This window comes from Platichthys flesus, chromosome 19, assembly GCF_949316205.1.
Source record: "Platichthys flesus chromosome 19, fPlaFle2.1, whole genome shotgun sequence".
In the NCBI taxonomy this organism is placed as follows: domain Eukaryota; kingdom Metazoa; phylum Chordata; class Actinopteri; order Pleuronectiformes; family Pleuronectidae; genus Platichthys; species Platichthys flesus.
Window position 1 is genome coordinate 19,791,837 of NC_084963.1, and position 20,040 is coordinate 19,811,876.

The 20,040-nt window shown below is 40.0% G+C and overlaps 2 protein-coding genes across 2 annotated transcripts in view; one reads left to right on the forward strand and one right to left on the reverse strand.

Annotated features, from left to right (window-relative positions):
* The first annotated feature begins 3,702 nt into the window (after positions 1-3,702).
* On the forward strand, positions 3,703-11,722 carry reep5 (receptor accessory protein 5). Its single transcript, XM_062412946.1, has 5 exons — positions 3,703-3,933; positions 4,096-4,189; positions 7,313-7,451; positions 9,897-10,065; positions 11,442-11,722. The coding sequence occupies exons 1-5, from the start codon at positions 3,816-3,818 to the stop codon at positions 11,489-11,491; spliced, it is 570 nt and encodes a 189-aa protein (XP_062268930.1). The 5' UTR covers positions 3,703-3,815; the 3' UTR covers positions 11,492-11,722.
* Positions 11,723-14,353: 2,631 nt separating this feature from the next.
* Positions 14,354-20,040, reverse strand: part of chd1 (chromodomain helicase DNA binding protein 1) — a 30,906-nt gene continuing 25,219 nt past the window's right edge. Inside the window, exons 29-36 of the mRNA XM_062412415.1 lie at positions 19,150-19,296; positions 18,758-19,066; positions 18,476-18,607; positions 18,085-18,263; positions 17,668-17,767; positions 17,536-17,587; positions 17,206-17,449; positions 14,354-15,873 (exon numbers count right to left, since the gene is read on the reverse strand). Of these exons, the coding sequence (XP_062268399.1) occupies positions 15,588-15,873; positions 17,206-17,449; positions 17,536-17,587; positions 17,668-17,767; positions 18,085-18,263; positions 18,476-18,607; positions 18,758-19,066; positions 19,150-19,296 (1,449 nt within the window). The 3' untranslated portion in view covers positions 14,354-15,587. The remainder of the gene's footprint in view (positions 15,874-17,205; positions 17,450-17,535; positions 17,588-17,667; positions 17,768-18,084; positions 18,264-18,475; positions 18,608-18,757; positions 19,067-19,149; positions 19,297-20,040) is intronic.

Genomic DNA, 20,040 nt, shown 5'->3' on the forward strand with positions numbered 1-20,040 from the left:
TAATTTAATCGGACGGTGAACAGACACAATCTCTATGGGGTTTTGTGACTGATCCAGAGGGAGCGCAGAGAAGTGTTTAGCACTGCAGCTCTGCTTCCTGGTCCCAACTATGGGTTGTCATGTTATAGACTTAGTAATATTCCTAGATAAGAGAGCTGCTCCATCCCAAGTGGGATGAACGCCGTCTCTCCTAACAAGACCAGGTTTTCTCAAAAAAGTTAGCCAATTATCTACAATGTGAAGGTAACGGATGTGTTCTAAATTTTGTCCATCCTGTGCCAACTTTTCTCCTTCACATAAATGTTACCTCTACACATTTAACCAATGGCAAGATTGCGTTCATCTCAGCTCAAATGAAATAATGATTTAATCCTAATTGCAGATCTTTTCTGTTATAACAGACGGAAGGTATGGATGTTTCTCAACATGTGGAAACTGCTTGGCTCTTCTCTCCTTTTAACATGTTTGTCTTATGCTGAAAGAAGGCAAGACCACTTGGAGAATCTTCTTCTGATGAAGGCCTTGATGGGGAGACCCAAGATCAGACCATTGGCAGCAAGCCTCTTTTGCGGCCAAAGACTGAATATGTGTGATCTCAACTAATTTTCCTTTTCTTCATTAACTAACTAAACATATTAAGACTTTACCATTGTTCAGGTACTTTATGTAGGGCTGATACAGCTGATTTGAATATTAGAAAAATAAACCAGCAACTATTTCGATAGTCAGATCATTTGACTACATTATTTTCTAGAACAGTCACTATGTAGAGTTCATACCTCCACCAAGACCCACCAGTCTCCATATCAAACCTCATTTAAATTCTCTAGATTCAGGTTTTCTCTTTGGATCTGCACCCAATCCCTCTCATAAATGCCAATCTCCCAAGAATGCCTTTTTTTTTTTGCATCAATATCCATGAAATATTCTATTAGAAATCAAGAAAATTGTTGGAAAAACGTTATATCTCACAACGTTAAAGAGAAATGAAGATTCTTTGATCCATTCCCTGATCCAGATCCACACCAAATTTATATGGGTTCTTTCCTGACCCATACAAAATCCTTCCATCAAGTTTCATGATGCCCTTCTACGACCCTGTCCAGCTCTCATGTCACAGCCGGTCTCCTGGTATCTCCTCTATTATAATGTGACGATTAAGTGTTACCTTCATTTTTTTAGCAGTGTATGGGAATATCACTTGCCTCATTTTAACTGACTTAATGCATTCGAATTAAAGTGTCTTAACCATTGTGACACACAGCTCAGTACTGTGAGACTGTAATATAAGGTTAAGTTAATGTCTCTCACATGACACACAGCAGCCTTCAAACATTTTCAACTAATTGAAATGTTCTTGTTTTCTGATGTGCATGCTTTTCAAAGACTTTGTTTAACATGTATACATTATATGCACAGTAAACGGTGATGTCAGGCCTGAGTACACCTTACTGTGAACAATTCTGTGACCAATCATTATATTACAAAAAAAACAAGCACAAAGATATTGTATCTTTGTTATTACCAAAGCACATACATAAAATTGTGTGTATTGGCTCATTATGACCAGATGAAATCCAGAGGAAAGCTGCTGTGGATGTTCACAAACTGGACAATAATCCCTTTTTGGTGTGTGGTTTTGCTCAGGAAACACATCTGGTTTTAAAAGAGGAATCCCTTCGTCATTCACAGGAATCCTTATGTCATTTTAGCATGGATTAAGGTTCTGCTCCGTGTTGATGTGTTGCACTCATATCATCTCTGCTGTTTTGTCAGCCGAACATTCATGCTACCGATTCTGGATCTGGTGACTGGGCATGTCACTGAAGTTCACACAAAACCAGTTTGAGACTTTTACTTTGTTACATGCAACGTCCAGATGGTCCTGCTGAAAATACCCATTAAAAGATGGTACACTGTGACCATCAAGAGATTAACAGCAACAATACTCAAATAGACTGACATTGAACCAGGTGTAAGGAAATCTTTTGACTCCAGGCTGTGACACTATCATCAGCAGCCTCAGCAGAAATCGAGATCCTGTCCAGTGTTGGTGAGTCTGTGTCACTGCAGCCTCACATTTCTGTTCTTGGCTGACAGGAGAGGAACCTGACGTGGTCTCTACTGCTGTAGATCATCCTGCTGAAGGTCAGACAAGCTGTTAGTCCATTTGACAGAAATACTCCAGCTCTGAGCAGTCTGACCCTTCTCCTCTGACCTCTCATCAACACAGAACTGCTGCTCAATGGATGGTTTGTAGTTTAGGCTCCATTCAGAGTTCAAACTAGAGGCTGTCTTGTGTTAATCTCAGGAGATCAGAAACACTACAAATAAAAAAAGTCACTGCTCCCGATTGCTTTCATGACTCTGTTTGGTGTGAACGTTAGCTGCAGCTCCTGAACTCTATCTACCGGATTCCACAACGCACTGCCACTGACTATACCACTAATGTACAGAGTTAATGTATTGATACAGATCAGGTTTTGAATGCTGCTGATGGTCTCTCTGACTCTCCAGCCATCATGATTTATTGAAGTGTTCCAGTTCCCACATTGTGCACGATGGGACGTGGTAACTGAAACAACCAGCTGGCTGCACACTACAGTATCTTTGACAAAATTGTCTTTTAGCAAGAAGTTGTATTTTGCCATGTCATCAAAGCAACGGAAGGGTGTGGCTTTAGCGGGCTGACTGTAAATAATACATTGTATGTGCCCTGATTTTACGCTCTCAGGAGATCTTCCTCCGTGGTCCATAGTCAGTTCTTCAGCCACACATTTCTAATTTAAGAATGGCCTGTGTCTCAGCTCAACAACCCATAACCTTAAGGATTTGAGGGGCAGAGCCTGGTGCTTTCTGAGTACACAGTGTGGCCGAATGCAGTGCCTGTAAGACTGAGGTCAGGGATAATTACCTCATGTGCTATAATTACTGAGCAGCAGCTGCACCGATGGCTGCACCACCAGCCAGTCACAGAAACTGTAGATGCAGAGCCCGCTCCGCAATTATTTCCTTTCACCTTCACAGTAAATGTGACTCTCGCTTGAGGTGGGCTATACAGAACAAACAGACCCTACTGTTATTGTTGCAGTTGTATTTGTCACTATAAGTTGGATGTATTTATTTAGCAGTAGGAACAACACTTAAAGTACTTAAATAAAGCGTATATTCTGGACAATTTACAATATTTTCATGAACAAAACATGGAAATCTTGGGCATGGGCACTTGTTCACTTAATACCACCTGTTTTATGCATGTACTAATTATTGAATAAATAACAGAACACATACATGTTAGTGGTTGATCTGTTTTCAAGACGAACTTTTCAGTGTGGTTTTATACACAGAACTTGTCTGATACACATTCTAACTTCAACTGTAATATGATATTCATTTGTTTATATATTTGTATTTTGATTAGATTTATAATTCCACAAACACACCACAGCAAATTCCATGTCCAATGTGCAGTTAAAATGACGTAATTTCACAAGGGATGGGCCAAATGCACGGACATTAGAAATAAATCTTAGCAGAAATATAAAATACAATGTATACACACTCACACACACCTGCACAGATCATATCATCAATGTATCACCTCGGGCCTCAGTAACACGATGAGACAGCGTTAATGTTGAATTAAGAAGCGGAATGGTGGTGTTTTATTTTGAAGGGGCAGAGCGGACACGAGAATGAACACGTGTGAGTGAGGGGAAGAGAACTGTGGCGTGAAGTCTCTCGGTGCGTCAGTGTCGCAGTTTGGTTCACATCCGCAGTTTGTAACGTCTGAAGCTGAACAAGGAAGTGCAGCCATGGCGCAGGGGCTCCGAGACCGATTTGACAAGTTCCTCCATGAGCAGAATGTCATGACGGACCTTCTGGAAAAGGTCGAGAAGAAAACGGGAGTGAGTAGGACGTACATCGCCATCGGTGAGTGTTGGAAGAAAGGAGAGCAAAGAGGCAGAGAGGGGTGAGGGGAGGAAGAGAGGAGGCACGGGCCTCGAGTTGACCGTTAAATGAGAAATAGAAACCAGTGGCTGCAGTCATACCACAACAAGTGTCTTATACCAGATGTTCTATGCTCTATTCCAGTTGCCATCGCCATCATCTCTGTTTACCTCGTCATCGGTTACGGAGCCTCCCTGCTGTGTAACCTCATCGGCTTTCTTTACCCAGCATACATTTCGTAAGTGTGGCACTGTTACTGAGAGGGGCCTCACCCTACCTCACTACCACACCCATCACACACACAAACACACACACACACATCCATTATTTTAGTATAATAATCAGTTTATATCCGTTACAATGTGAAGGACCAGACCTTTGTGTGTGTGTTTTAAACAATGTGCTGAAAATATTAATGAACAATAAAATATTATACAACTGTTTTTACAAAACCCCAAGCTAGTAGTCAACTGATCCTCATCTAGGAAATGAGTCATAACATAATTTCTTTGATACTGTGGTTTATAGCACATTTAATAGCTTTAGTCAGTCTCGTGAACCGGAGGCTTAATTCAAAATGTGAACAATAGTTACATTCATAAGAAAAAAATTATCAGTGTCTCAAAACAGTCCAAAACACAGCTTTTCATTTCAGAGCAACACAAATTTTGTGTTAAGATATTAATATGAGTTTATACTTTTAAAATTTGAGTTTATGGAACTTAAAACATTTGCTTCCTTTAATTTATTAGAAGATAAATATATGGTTTTCAGCTTATTTTTACTATCGTTAATTTACTCTTAAATTAAAGGGACTCAAATGTTTGTGCTGCTCCTAATTTTCCATTTTTTCCCTGTTTATAAATGAGCATGTCCTCAAGAGTTGTACCGGGAATCACATGTCGCAGTTAAATATGAATCGTTGACTATATTTTATTGAGGTGCCAGTATTTGAACAGTGTTCAACAGGATCTTCAGAGGAGCGTCATGGGAGGGATCCCTCTCCCAGGACGGACAGAAGTGCGATAGATGTCACATATAGCTGAACATATGAGTAGGAAGTTGATAGGCTCTCTATAGTCTCTGGTCACCATTGTTTCATTTTTAATCCAAGAGACCATTTGACATCTCAGAGACACATGTTTAAAAAGACATGACAGCCTCCTTCATTATATTTAAAAACCAGGTCATTGATTTAAAGCATAAAAACTCATCTTTGCTGTGGAAAGAAACATATTTCATTTTGGTTTTTGTTGAAAAAATATCCCTTCATGGACAATAATGTATTGCACCATCGTGAACAGCCAAACAACGTTTTATCTGAATAATTAAAAACACAGTTACTTAACATGATGTCGATTTATGAAGAGGAAGAAGAAGAAGAAGAAGTGGTAGATATGACCGAAGAGTTGCATTTACAACTTCACAAGAGGTTGTTAACAATGGACTGTTTGCAAATGTCACACTTATTACAAATTATTTACAACATGTCAGTTTAGTATACATCCATTTTATTTGGAGCCCCAGAAATGGGAGTGATTGTGTTCCAGAGCAGATTAAGGGTTTCCATGGTGATCAACCTCGTGAAAAGTTATCTTGTTTTGTGAAACCCACAAAGTAAATCCCACAGAGAGCTGGATAAGACACTGGTCTGATCTCAGTCGTCTGTTCAGGTGCAAAGGAAGTCAAATCATCTTTAAGGTCCATTTAGATGAATCTACAACAACACAAAAATAAGTTAGTTCGTTTTTGAGCATGATGGTGTGTTGTCTGTATTTTATTAATGGCCCACTAAACAGCTCAACAATACAGGGTGAGCAATAATTTCTGCCTTAAGTGGATAGTGAACATGGTCACAACACACTGTATAGAGGAGGGGTGGGCAAACTTTTTGATTCGCGGGCCACAATGAGTTCTAAAATTTGACAGAGGGGCCGGGCCAGGACCAGATGGATGGAGTTTTTTTGTGAACTAATATAGATGAAATGGAAAAATTTTACATTAAAGGATTTGGCCTTTAACAAGTAGCCAAGCATTTATTTGCTAGGCAATTTAACAAAAACTCGCCTTCGGAGAAAGGCTTGCTAGCCTTTGCTATTACGAATGCAACCAAAAACCTTGCCTTGGTAGTTGACTCTTTAAATCGCAGTTTGTTGGTGCAAATTTTTTTGCTGAGTCTGTAAATGAGCTGCCAATATCTCGTTCTTGCGTTGACTGCTTTCTAGCGTAGTTGGAATGCTTCATAGAAAAAGGGACGGCTGATGTTCTACTCCATGAAAACTGCCACAGTTTCTCAGCCTTCGATTGGACTTCAGTGAAAAAGTATTTTGTTGTCCTCTCCGTGTTAAACACTCAGCACTCATAGTCCACTTTTCGTTTCCTTGATCCGCTCATTTTACAGAAAGGCTCACAGGGCAAAGCAAAAAAGTGAAGGGAGATCATGTGCCCTTTTGAGCCCTATCCACTACACTCCCGATAAAATTTAATTTAGCTGACTCTTTTATCCAAAGCAACTTACAATAAGTGCATTCAACCCCGAGGGTACAAACCCAGAACAACAAGAAGCAAGAAAGTACAATTTCTTCAAAAATAAAGCAAAACTACAAAGTGCTATAAGTAAGTGCCATTTAAGTGCTACTTAAATGTTATTTTTTTTCTTTTCTTTTTTTTAAATATTTGGACAAGTTCGGCGGATCGGATTAAAAAGCCCAACGAGCCGTATATGGCCCGCGAGCCGTACATTGCCCATGTCTGGTATAGACTGTAGTTTTATTGAGATAAAAAAAAAAAACAAGTAGACAGGACGGAGATTGACTTGCTATGTGCAGAGAAGACTTCACCATTACAACAGGAGGGTAATGTTGTAATGGTTGAGGAAGGATGGGCTGAGCATTATTACAGCCACCACAGAAGTACATGGTGAATTGTGTAGCTGTTTGTTTGTTGGACAAGTTTCCTGTGCACGATGTTGCCACATGTGATTCATATTGAAACAATGCATGTTTACTGTTATGTGCATTTTCAAACTCTGCAGGTGATGTTAAATAATTAGAACAATAACACAGAGTAATGGATCAATGAAGCGCTTTTATAGCTCTGGTGAATCACAGTATGCAACAATTCAAAATACATTCATCCTTATTACATTTATTTTTGTTATTAACATTTTATGGGTTTGTAGAATGATTCCATCACTGTGTGAAAGAAGTCCAGCAATGAGGCTATCGGCAAAGAAGCAGATAGGAAAGGAGGAAAACTAAATAAATATTGGACCAAACGATATTTTGCCCTCATGGATCGTGTTGTTTTTTCACAGTCTATCAGACTACTTCTCTCAAATTCTATTGCTCCTTCTTTCCAGGATCAAGGCCATTGAAAGTGCCACCAAAGACGACGACACCAAATGGCTGACCTACTGGGTGGTGTATGGAGTCTTCAGTGTGGCAGAGTTCTTTGCTGATATCTTCCTCTCCTGGTTCCCATTCTACTATATTGGAAAGGTAATCCACTGGAAATGTGCTGAAATTGCATTGATGAGTTGATTAGGAGGTTTTTCCTCCTGATTTTTCTGGTTAGTTTAGTGTTAAGTCTTTAGAGTCTAAAGTTGTCTGGTGAGTTTGGTTGCCATGGGGACATCAGTGTTGCATGGTGTTCAGGTTCACACAGATTACATAACATGACCCCTGGCAGCACTGTGTTTCATTGTTTTTAATGCCCATAAAACCCATTTGCTTCATTTTCAGCAGCAACAGCAGCCACGTTTATTATGTGGGTGTCATAACATTAGTAAAATGCTAGTTGTAATTATAATACTCCCCACATCAGTTGAGTTTGTTGCTGATAGCTGGTCCTAATGTGAGTGTGTGTGGGTGTACATTTGTGCATGTGTGTGAGAGAGCAAGAGAGATACATGCACGCAATTCTACTATGAAGCAACGCAGCAAAACAGAGCACAACTTTTATATTGTATAAAAGATGTGGCTGATAATCAAACTGTGTTGGTGGAAATGAGAGTCTGGCGTGCTGCGCCAGGTAATGAATGGAAAAAACTACACGCACCTTCAAGTGAGGATGCCCACAGCGTAAAGAGCCCTGCAAATATAATATAAGAGCCTTTTGTCTAACATTGCAGCCTATGTAAAAAGTGTTTAATACAGCGTACAGGAACATTGCTACACTATGGCACCTAGTGATGAACCGGCGTGCGTGCGTGCGTGCGTGCGTGCGTGCGTGCGTGCGTGTGCGTGCGTGTGTGTGTGTGTGTGCGTGTGTGTGTGTGTGTGCGTGTGTGTGTGTGTGCGTGTGTGTGTGTACGCGTGCGTGTGTGTGTGTACACGTGCGTGTGCGTGTGTGTGTTTTCTTAGTCCTTCTTAGCAGAATCAACAAATTGACATAGGAGCACTCTGCACTGTCCATAAGGAATATCTCAGTGCTGGCGACTCACTCAACAGCAGCCAGTAATGCAGAAAGCCTGTGTTTGTGTTGATGGTGATGTTCAGTAAATGTGATAATCTTCACCCTCAAAGAGGAATGACAGGCATAGAGAGAGGGATGCTCCCTTAGCGCCTCACAGGCAGGTTTAGCTGGGAAATTACAGTTTACAGATATTCATTGAACGCATCACAGGCAGATTAGTAGTAGAATCATTTTACAGATGTTCCCTTAATGCACCATATGCAGATAATCAGTAGAAGCCTCAGCAAACATCAGGTGCATAGGGGCAGACGTGGTATTGAGCTGTTATGGTTTAACAGGGTTTATATTTGTCATAGCAAAATGTGCCATTATGAGAGGTACTTTGTAATCATGACATATTACTTATTACTGTATTAGCAGTAAATGATTAGTATTGTTTTAGTTATTGTCTTCAGCACTCAAAGCACTTTACAGTAATGTTTCTGCTATTCACCCAAACAAATCACGTCCCTGGTACAATTCACTTCCATTGAATTAAGATTAAGACTAAGATGCATTTAATAGTCCCAAACACATGCACAGACAAAGGCAAAGGCACACTCATGCAGGTAGGGAAATTTATCCTCTGCTTTTGACCCATCTGGTGCAGGACACACAGAGCAGTGAGCGACCATGTACGGCGCTCGGGGAGCAGATGTTGGGGGAGTAAGGGGCTTTGCTCAGGGGCACTAGACAGGGTAGGGACTCTTGGATTTTTGGACAGATCAATCCAGGTTCGTCTTTTGTTGGTTCTCCGTGGAGTCGAACCAGAGACGAACCAGAGACCTTCTCTGCCCATAGTCCAAGTTTCTGCCACTAGTCCACCGCCTCTCCCTGATTAACTGATTCGATTTCAGTGGTCAAATGTACACAGAAACTTCAGTTTTGGCGGAGGCATACAACAGCAGTGCGGTAATTCCAGCGCCACTGTATTGAGAGAATAACATTTTCTATGTCATGATGACATCTAAATTGAATTGTTTTGTGAAGATATGGCAGCTATAATTAAATTATTATATAATTAAATAAATCTCATGGCACTTTACTTATTAAGGTGGAGACCTTACAAAATGAGAGCTATAAAAATAGCTGACTGTAAAACACAAGTTACCTGACATCACTCTTTTACTTCTAACATTTTTCCTTTTCAGAAAAAACGGTGATTTTAAGTCATTGACAGCTGCAGAATGACTTAACACTAGTGAGCGCAGGCTTCAATTAAATAAAATGCAAACAATATGTCCCACCCAATGGGAGGCATTGGGCCTCTCATCAAAACTCAAAAGAACGAGCGCTGTCTGAACGAACTTATCTTTGGAATTTGGACTGAATGAAGAAAATAAGTCATGTTTATTTCTGCTTGGGCCACAGATACAAGCTTCTCCTATTTTCTCAGATGACTTATTGATGAAAGTGTTTTCGAAAGCAAATTCCAACACTTTCTTTAATGAATAGTTTAACATCCTGACGCATTTTCTCTTCTTTCCCAGGGTGCCTTCTTGGTGTGGTGCATGGCCCCGACTCCTTCTAACGGATCGGTCCTGATCTATACACGCATCGTTCGACCCATTTTCCTCAAGAATGAAGCCAAGATAGACGATGTGGTGAAGAACATCAAGGAAAAGGCGTCAGATGCTGCTGACAAGTTCAAGGAGGAGGGTGAGTCATTCAACACTTGCGTGTCGAGCTTACTGCAAACACAAACCGACTCATTCTGCAAAATATCAACAGTTCTGTTAGAAAATCTGAGGAAATAGGAAAGATATCGACCTTACATGAAAGGTGAGATCAACAGAGAAGTATACTTCAAACTAAATTATCACGAAAAACAATGGGATTTACTACAAGCAACTTCTGAAAAAATATACTCCAAGTAGAATTGTTTGTAGACGTGACTTTCATAATCATTTCAAGGTTATTTGAAGTTAAAGCTCATTTAGAGAGTCACATTGGCTGACTGTCACTTGTATTTTACACAGTGGCTGGTAGAGTGGGGCTCAACCAGATAGAGACAAAGTGCACCTTTATTCTGTCAGGGTCATAGATCACAGACATGAGGCTGTTTTCTGTCAGATAAAAGCAGGACATGCAGAATGTTAATGTATCCATGAAATGAAGAGCACTCCATTTTTAATCCTGTGTCCCTTTGTTAACTTTTAACTTACACTTTCAATTATTTGATGACTCATCCTGCACTCAGGGCCAGTTCCTCATTCTGCATCCAATCAGAAGCTTTCTGGAATTTTGTACTTCCCCAGGACTAGATATTCTGACAATCATGATGGTTAGGGTTAGAGCTATGACGTAGATTCCGAGAAAACGTGACTCAAATAAACTGGACCTCAGCACAATGCAACTGATGCTCTCCAAAACTTAAAGGAGGAATGAATGTACATAATTAACTTTGGACAAGCCGCATCCGTTGGGGACAACCTCAGGGAGCGGGTTAAGATAGTGAAGCTGTCATCATTCTATTCTATGTAAAGCTCCTTGAGATTATGTATATTATGATTTGGCGCTATACAACTAAAGTTGAATTGAATCATCCGTGACTAAATTATTTAACTATGTTAGTTATGTAACTATGTAAATACTAGAGCTGTGAAAAATAACGCGTTAAGATTAAATTACAGGATACATTTTTTTTAACGCATGCGCACAAGGAGCTAAAGAACTGCTGAGTTGCAGCACCATTGTTTTGTTTATTTATGATTATTAAAAGAAAACATGTTATATATATATATCCGTCTTTTGACATAAATTGTTTTTTTTTCACAAAAATTTACCGAGAAATCGGTAATGTGATTAATCATGATTAATCCATAGAAACCTGTGATTAATTTGATTACAAATTCTAATCATTTCACAGCCCTAGTAAATACATATTAAATCTTTCATAGCTGTGATGTTCTCTGTACTGTTCTACGTCTGCAGAAGTGTTGAGTCCCACTGACAGCAGCTTCACATTTAATGAAAATACGTTAATGTCTGGATGTTCAAGAAAAAAAGTGACAACCGTGTAATTTTGTCCCCAGCCAAGAGAGCCACAGCTAACATCATTTTTGAGGAGAAGAAGGACTCCTAAGAAGGACGCACATGTCTGCTGTCGCCTCTGGAGCCGATTCTGTTGCAGAAGAAATGTTGCCTTGAAATGTTCTATTTCAGTCTGTAACCTTTATCTTCATCCATGCTTTATTCTGCTGTACATGTGTCACATGTATGATCGAAGCCCCCCCCCCCAGTCAGTTAACTTTGCCTCGGCAGCTGTCAGATAACTGACGTGCCTTGTGAACCAAATAAAGACAAACTTGATGAAGTGGTTCTCAGATTTGGATTCTTTCTATTTGTTCCTGTCCAGTGTACAGTGAAGTGAGAAATGTTCAAGTTTGTAGCCTCTTTCATTCACAGACATTCTTGAGTTTCTGTTCATTGAATTTCAAATGAATCAAATAAGCAACCATTTATTATCATCCTCCAATTTCAAGTAGTAGTTTAAAGGTACCAGGTATTTCTAGAGTTGTATCATATATTGTTTATTGATTGTTTTATGTTGTTTTCCATAAACTCATATCTAAAGTGACCTATTTATTGATGAATTATGATATACATTTCTTGAAATGATTCCTATATATTGACCAGTTAATGTAACTCAAAATCAATAAATGCAATTCTTGGTAATTTACTCAAACTATGGATTAAAAATGAATCTGTAAAACCTTCTAACTCCTCTTTTTGTTGTTCGACCATACATTGATTAATGGAATGCACAGGAGCTGTAATACTTTATATATCTTGTAACTTTTTCAGGTTTCACAAACATCAACCTGTTTAAAATGTCATTAGCTGTTAACGCACTTAACATTTTTATTTTGATTATCAATCTTTTCTGCTTTTTATTACGTAGTTGTTGTAAATAAATGTGATAACAGTTATGAGAGGGCTGTATATATATTAAAGGTTCAATGTGTAGAATTTAGTGATATCTAGTGGTGCAGTTGCATGTTGCAGCTGAATACCCCTCACCGTATCCTCCCTTTCCAAACATGAAAGAGAATCGGTGGTAACCTTCAGTTCTCATAAAAACTCAAATAGTGTTTAGTTTGTCCAGTCTGGGCTAGATCCCAAAGTTTCTAAAGACATCATGTCAGGATATCATGAGTTTTGGGTGATGTGGAGGTCTGTTCTAGAGTTAAAGAAGAAGCTGTTTATTTTTAAGATTAGTGCAGCAATCCAGCCTGATCTCTCATAGATATCAATTCATCAACACAAATTAAACAATGATGAACCTGTTTTGGTTTAGGCTACACACAAATAGAGTGTAAATATAATAAGATGTGGTTGTAGACAGGTCACAACAAGAAGGTTCTGGGAGGGAGCTCACTGTTCCGCTGACCTCACTGCACGGAGTCTGCATGGTCTGCCTGTGCCCACATAAACTTCCCCTCGGTGTTCTGGTTTTGTCCCAAAGTCCAAAGACATGAAGCTCAACTGGAGACCCTAAATTGCCTGCAGGTCTGAACCTCAGTGGGAATGGTGGATTACCTCTATATAGTGAATCTATAATACGATGAAATACATTTTCTCAGTTATATTTGTTGCAAGTTAATTCATGTTAAGTTTGGGAAAAACCAAAAGCTTTTGAAAGGGGTATGCAGCAACTTTATTCACGTTCCACTGATGTCAGCAGTCTATCTTGTTAGTAGGGACTCGTTGGTTCTAGAGTTCAGTTCCACCTGATTCAAATTATAAGAATGTTCGAATGTATGTTGTATATGACACACAGATATTTCAGTTAAATCCTTCAGCTATCTTCAGTTAATGAAGAATCATTCAGAGCTGGATGTGCCACTTAAACTGCCTAATGAACTTTCAGGTGAGAGGGAGAGAGGAGACCGGAGAGGCTGAGTGCTTCAACGTGCATAGCTTTATAATGAAACAGGATTTCACTCGTTTCTAAATTACAAAACCATGGTCCATCTTAACACTGATCCACACGTATCCCAGACAATGTGTACTGAGATGATTGAACTTCAAATGTGTTCACACCTGAATGATTCTGTTGTGTTGACGTGACTGCAAATTCATGCTGCTGATCCCCTTTTCTATCACCTCACAAAGGTTCAACTGGATCTGGTGACTGGTGTGGTCACTGAAGTTTAATGAAACCAGTTTGAGATGCTCTTACCAAAGAACCCGAAGCGTGAAGAAAACATTTCCTAAAGTTGGGCTGGGCAATTAATCGAAAATGTATTGAAACCAACCTTGCATCGCTCATGTCGGTTAATACTTTCCAATGTGAGCATTCAGGAAATGTGGTTTCTGCTACGTCCGCGCCGAGCCCCCCTGCTGCATGTCCCCCCTCCAACCTCGCTTGATGACAAGACACTGTGTAATGCTCCGACTGATATGTCCCATTGAGGGGGTGTTATAAAATAATAGTTCATGAATTGTTATCGAGGTTTAACTTTGAAATAATCATGGTATTGATTTGAAGTCACTTCGCCCAGCCCTACCCCAAAGCCAGGCTGTCTCCATTGATTCATACTGTTGAGTCGAGATTTTGACCATCAACTGCAGCCTCAGCAGGAATACAGGTTTATTTTCGGTCTAACCTGACATGGTCGCTGCTGCTGTTGCTCATCCTGCTGAATGTCAGACACAGAGTTTGTCCATGTGACAGAAGGACTCCAGCTCTGAGCAGTCTGACCTCTCATCAACAAAGAACTGCTGCTCAATGGATGGTTTGTATTTTAGGCTCCATTCAGAGTTCAAAGTAGAGGCTGTTCTGTGTTAATCTCAGGAGATCTCACACACAAAATAATCAAATCCCACTAAAAATCCAATGATAAATCAGTGATTGTGCCTCTGCAGATAGTGACTCAAACCAAATGTCCTCAGAGAAAGTTTGGCAGAATCAAAAAGTTGACACTTTTTTTTGAAGAGTTGGTACGAGTGAGTACACTGATTGATTTTAATGGCTTCATAAACAACTATATAAAACAGTTCATAAAAATTCATGCACTTTCAGTGTAAATTCATTTTGAAATAGTGGAAATTTATGTACAACAGTGTGAACTGTAACAGTGACTTCATTCAGTTGGGTGGTTCACCACAAATATACTTGGCTGCATAGAAACATTATTATTGCCTACACAGAAGAAATGAAAACAAAATCATGTAAAAAGATTATTTAAGATCTAACAGGAGCTTCTATTGAAAGACAACCGTCTTTCTTCAGACCATGATTACAAAAGTCGGTTCCTTCCAACTTACTGATTTCACTGAGAAAAACAAACTAAGAATTAGAGAATAAAACTGAGTATCGTTTAAGAACTTTCCCTTTACCAAAAGTTACATTCTGAAAGCATCATCAGGAAAGAACTACTGTACATAAAGTCAAGAGTAGAATGACAAAAGCCTGAGTTGATGGGGAAAAGTAGAGTCATAATAAATTCAAAAAGCCTGAGAAAAAAGACCACTGATTTACTATTTTACAAAAATTTACAACGGTATTACTAAAATAAAAAAATTATACAAGTTGCTCTAAAAAAGAAAGAAATCCAAGTAATTTTTTACAGCTCAGATATGTTATTAAATAATTCACGCCTGGTGGAAAAAAGAAAACATACTGAGGAAATGAGAAATGCTGTAAATGAGGTACTTCAGGTGGTGAGCCTGAGCCCAGACTGGATTTGCAATGTGATTCATGTGACAACCTTCTTTTCACTGAGTTAACACTTAAATAAGCTTGATAATCACATTATGCATGAGAGAGGGACAGAGACAGACAAACATGGAGAACAGTCAAATACAGGATCCAGTGTCTTGGGTTGGTGGGAATATGAGGCAGCACTCAGGGTCAATTGTGTCCGTTTCCAGAATTTAAAAAAGTTTATAAAAATAACAAAGAAAGTTGTGCTGCATGCTGTCGAACCTACACAGCAATGCAGCTTTAAACTCTTAAATAGAAAAATATGCTTTGATTATTCATCTGCTACCTGGTTTGAGCACGCCCTGGCGTTCTCATCCCAGGTTTCCGAGATGAGTTGAAGCGTAGAGATGACAGTCATGCTGAACTGACTGATACACAGTGCTTCAAACTGCTTCAGGTTGGAGTCCACAGTCCTTGTAAGGCATTTGCTGAGTCTATGGCTGCTACTAGCAGACCCAGGCAGCTCCTGTTATGTCTTGCGGCTGCTCCAGATCTGCTCGGGTGTGCTCTTGTGGTCTGAGGAGTAGTCCAAAGGTGAGCGGTGCTCCATGGGTGAGCGCGCATCGTAGGGCGAGCGCTGGTCTCGAGGAGAGCGGGGCCCACTGGCTGAGGCTCGCTGCTCGGTCTGCCAGTCTGAGTGGTAGCGGTATGAGGAGCGCTGGTCGGAGTGGGAATAATCCTTCATGTCCAACCGGTGGTCCCTGCTGCTGCTGCGGAACTCCTCCAGCTTCCTGTGCTTACTGTCATTGTAGTATCTGCACACAAACACACCATCAGCATGACAACATGACAAAACAGGGACATTTATACATTTTCAGCACATTTGTACCAACTTCAAGTCATTTGTTATTTGATTATATGATCTACAACCAAAGATTGTCCGGTTCTTCCAGAAATGTGAATAATGTCACCTCCTCTGAGGCAAATTAAGACATTTTACAGATACTGCTTTGCAGGCAATAATATCTTACACAGCTTGTAATGGCTGGCAGACAGGGATGGAAGTTTGGACCTCACCAGCAAGAGACAAACGTTAATGCACAGACAATATTAAAATCTTCTCTTTTTTTATTTATATTTAATGTGTCTGTGCCACATTCAAAATACTTATACATTTCTTTGAAAACAATGGGTTATTATTTACAAGTGCAAACTACAGCAGCATAAACAACAGATCATTTACGATTCATTTATTACACCCCTGCAGCTCTGTCCAGTGCTCTTTGCCTCAATGTCACTTCAAGTAAGTGGAAAAGTGAAGATCTAGATTGGACCTAACATGGACACTAAAGCCGTCTTCAGATATGAAATCCGGAGGATGTCTGCACAGTTGGGTCGGGACTTTCACACATGTGCTGATTCTCCACTCAGGTGAGTTCAGAACAACACAGGTATCTCCGGAACAGGGGCAAGCATAGGTAGGTCATATTATTTTAACTTTGTTGTTTAAGATCATGTTTGCTTACAGCACATTGACTCCGTTGTCAGCCCTCATAACTAAGTGTTCCTTTGACATCTTGATGTGTGTGACAACGCTTCTTCATCATGAGATATTTGTATTCTTTTCTTTTTTTTTGTCAATGCCTACTCACTCACTGTGAATCCTGCTGAGGATCTCCTGCTGTTTTCTTAAATTGGATAGTGTCCTGAGTGTCTACTAAAGGGCTGTCTGGAGAAACTCCCGAGATAGCTGGGAGCCTCTCACTCAGACATTTGCGTTGTCACATACAGCCCTTCTGGGGAATATCCAGAGTTCAGTACATGTCTGACAGCAGCTTTGTTTCCTTGATGAACACATCACCTAATACAAACACAGTTAGAGAACTTGTGTAACATGCCGTTTTAATAAATGTTAATGTTTCCTGAACCAATACGAGCAGAAGCAGAAGCGATGTGAAAACTGTTCCATGCTGCAGGCTACACAGACTTGTTGTGCTCGCTCTTAAACACAAAGAAATATTAAAATGATAAGTTTGGTTATGTTTAATATTATGATCGATAAATCTTAGTCTCTTTGTTGCGGTTGATGTGTTTAGTGTTCTCTGACAAACAAATGAAGTAGCTCTCAGACAGTCTTTGTCGCTCACCTGTCCTGTCTGTCTCTGCTGTCTGGTCTGTAGTGGTCTCGGTCTCTGTGGTCTTTGCCGTTGCTGAAGGAGTACGGCCTTTTCCTTGACTCCCCTCCTGCTGGCTTTCTGTGGGACTCAGAGCTGTGTCTCTCCTTGCTGCTACTGCTCTCGTGGTGTCGACCTGTAGCATGATGCCTTTCAGAGCTGTAGCTGTCCCTGCTGCTCTCGTCTTGGTGAGAGTTATCCTTCAGTCTTTCAATATCTGAGTATGAACACCACAAATAAATCAGGACACACAGACAACTGGCCCACCATCCCTTATATAAAACAGAGGTAAACTCACTGTACCTGCATGTTTATATCCGTGCGTGTTTATACTTCTAGTGTTCTGTTCCATTGCCTGAGGGAAAAGAAACATCATAATGGATTTGATTTTTTTGATGTTGTGTAGCAAGCCAAATAACTGAAGCGTTTACGTACCTGGGCGTTTTCTTGTCTTTTTTTGATTGCATGCTTATACAGTTTATGTAGTTTCCTCGCATCAAACTCAGTGAATTTGGAAACAAATATCCACAGGTTTCTGTAAAAGACAAACATCACCACTAAGTATACGCAACATGTGGACCCAGATGACAGTTGTATGGAGCCAATACACGCCTTCACAACTTAGGGGAGATGTGTGGGAGTTTTTCGAACTGCTGGTTTCAGGTATTAAAACTTGATTTCTGATTTGGTCTCACTACAGGTCATGTGAGCCACTTCTACTGGTATAACCTGACCACTATCAACCAATCTTACGGACACAGTGAGCCAGTTGAAATCTTGTTCACTCTTAACTTTGCTTTGTGTTTAACCATAAACTATATGTGATAGAATGATAACAGAGTGGTTACGAACTTTCTCCACTGTTTGATCAGATCAGGATTTGAATACTCCTTCAGACACTCAGTAATGTGGTCCCCGATCTTGATGAGGCATTGTCTCGTATGCTCGAGCTGCTCGCGCTCAGACAGCCCTTTCTCCGGCCTGTCCAGCTGCTTCAGGGCTGCTTTCACTGGCCGCATCCTCTCCTTACACTGCAACATCCAAACACAAGGCAACTCGAGCAACTGCTGTCCACAACTTTATTAAACCGTTTATTATTTAACCCTGTCTTTTAATTTCCATTAGTCAATGTTAATCAATATGCTGATATACTCCCCAAAAAAACCTCAGTATAATATATCTTTACAATTCAGTCACTAGCTGTATATTTTCGATCTGAAGGTTTGATATCAGTGGGACATACTACACTGAAGGTCCTCTGGTCGAGCTCCTCTGACTCCTCAGATATTGGCACATTCTCTCCACTTGCTGTTATATGAACTGGGACATCAGAGGCTTTCTTTGTCCGTTCTCGGGCTTCCATTTTTACTTCATTCTGATGAAAAGGATTTGACAAAGAATTTGAGAATTGATTCCTAACCAAGTTATCATCTTTTGTCTTTTACTTATTTACATTCACCTGCCTTCAATCTTTAATCAGTTCATATAGGTAATGCATACATGACACATAGAGCTATTGTTTCACCTTTTCAACCATCTCCTCTTGTTTAACTGAGTCCAGAGCCTTTGTGTCCTTTTTCTCTTTTGGCTCTTTAATGTCCCAACTTTCCTCCTTCTTTTCCTTTTTGCCTTCTTTTTTTATCTCTTTTTCTTTGACCTCCATCTCCCCTGATGAAGAAACCTCCTCCTGGTCAGGCTCCTCGTCGTCGCCATCATCGATGTCGTCGTCGTCATCACCATCATCATCATCGTCGTCGTCGTCATCATCCTCCTTCACCACCACCACCCGGTCTGCTCGGCCCCGTCTGCTCAGTGGCTTTGCTGGTGCTATCTCCTGAAAAGGTCAGAGCACATCACACATAAATAAAACTCAAAACAGAAAACAATGACAACATAATAGTTAGTATCTAAATATACCTTTTCCTCCTTAATTTCTTCCTCATCATCATCTGATCTCTTGTCTGACGGGGGATCTGAGGATGGACTCTTAATAACCTCTTCTGTCTTTGTCGGCTTCAGAGTTTTACTTTTTTTGCTTCTTGGTTTCCTCTTCCGTGAATTGGCCTACATTAAAAAAAAATGGAGGGTATACATATTAATCCATATTACTAGGAATATGGCTCATATAAGCATTTACAAATATCTATTACCAAATCGCTTTCGAGAGTGACCTGCCAAGACAACAGGATAAACATTGCTACAACAATTAGCACAAATAATTCAAACAAATACACATAATCAAATAAACACATAATGTATATATTCATAGACACATAAATATCCATATACATACATAAATACATATACCCCCTATATTTGCAAAAGTCAGATAAGGTGCTATAAACCTTGGTCGCACTCATGACGTCATATATCCGTACCTGTCCATACCATATCATGATGTGTTTACATCAGTACAGCAAACTGCGTCTCGGTTAGGGGTGCAACAATTAATCAAAGTAGTCGAAAAATCGATGACAAAAATAGTCGCGATTAATTAAATCATTGATGACTCGTTGGTTACGTAATTGCGCGTGTTTTTTGTGCTGTGCAGCTGAACTAAATGTTTTACCGGAGGTGCTGATGGAAGTAGCTCAGGATTGAGCCATCTCGCTCCCTTCCTATCTCTGAAAGTCGCGCATGTGCAATAGCGTCGAAACATAGACCAATGGCGGCGTCTGTTCCATCGCGTACCAGAAAGTCAAAAGTATGGGATAACTTCTACATTAACACAGCCCGAAAAAAAAATTACCTGCAATATTTGTAAGGCGGACCTGCTCTCCATGGAAGCAGGACACGAGTATTTGAAGA

Excerpts from the sequence above, each read along its gene's own strand:
- reep5 (XM_062412946.1), top strand. The coding sequence starts at position 3,816 with ATGGCGCAGGGGCTCCGAGACCGATTTGACAAGTTCCTCCATGAGCAG. Across the intron at positions 4,190-7,312 it reads CTTTACCCAGCATACATTTC|GATCAAGGCCATTGAAAGTG; the intron begins GTAAGTGTGGCA and ends CCTTCTTTCCAG. Across the intron at positions 10,066-11,441 it reads TGACAAGTTCAAGGAGGAGG|CCAAGAGAGCCACAGCTAAC; the intron begins GTGAGTCATTCA and ends TTTTGTCCCCAG.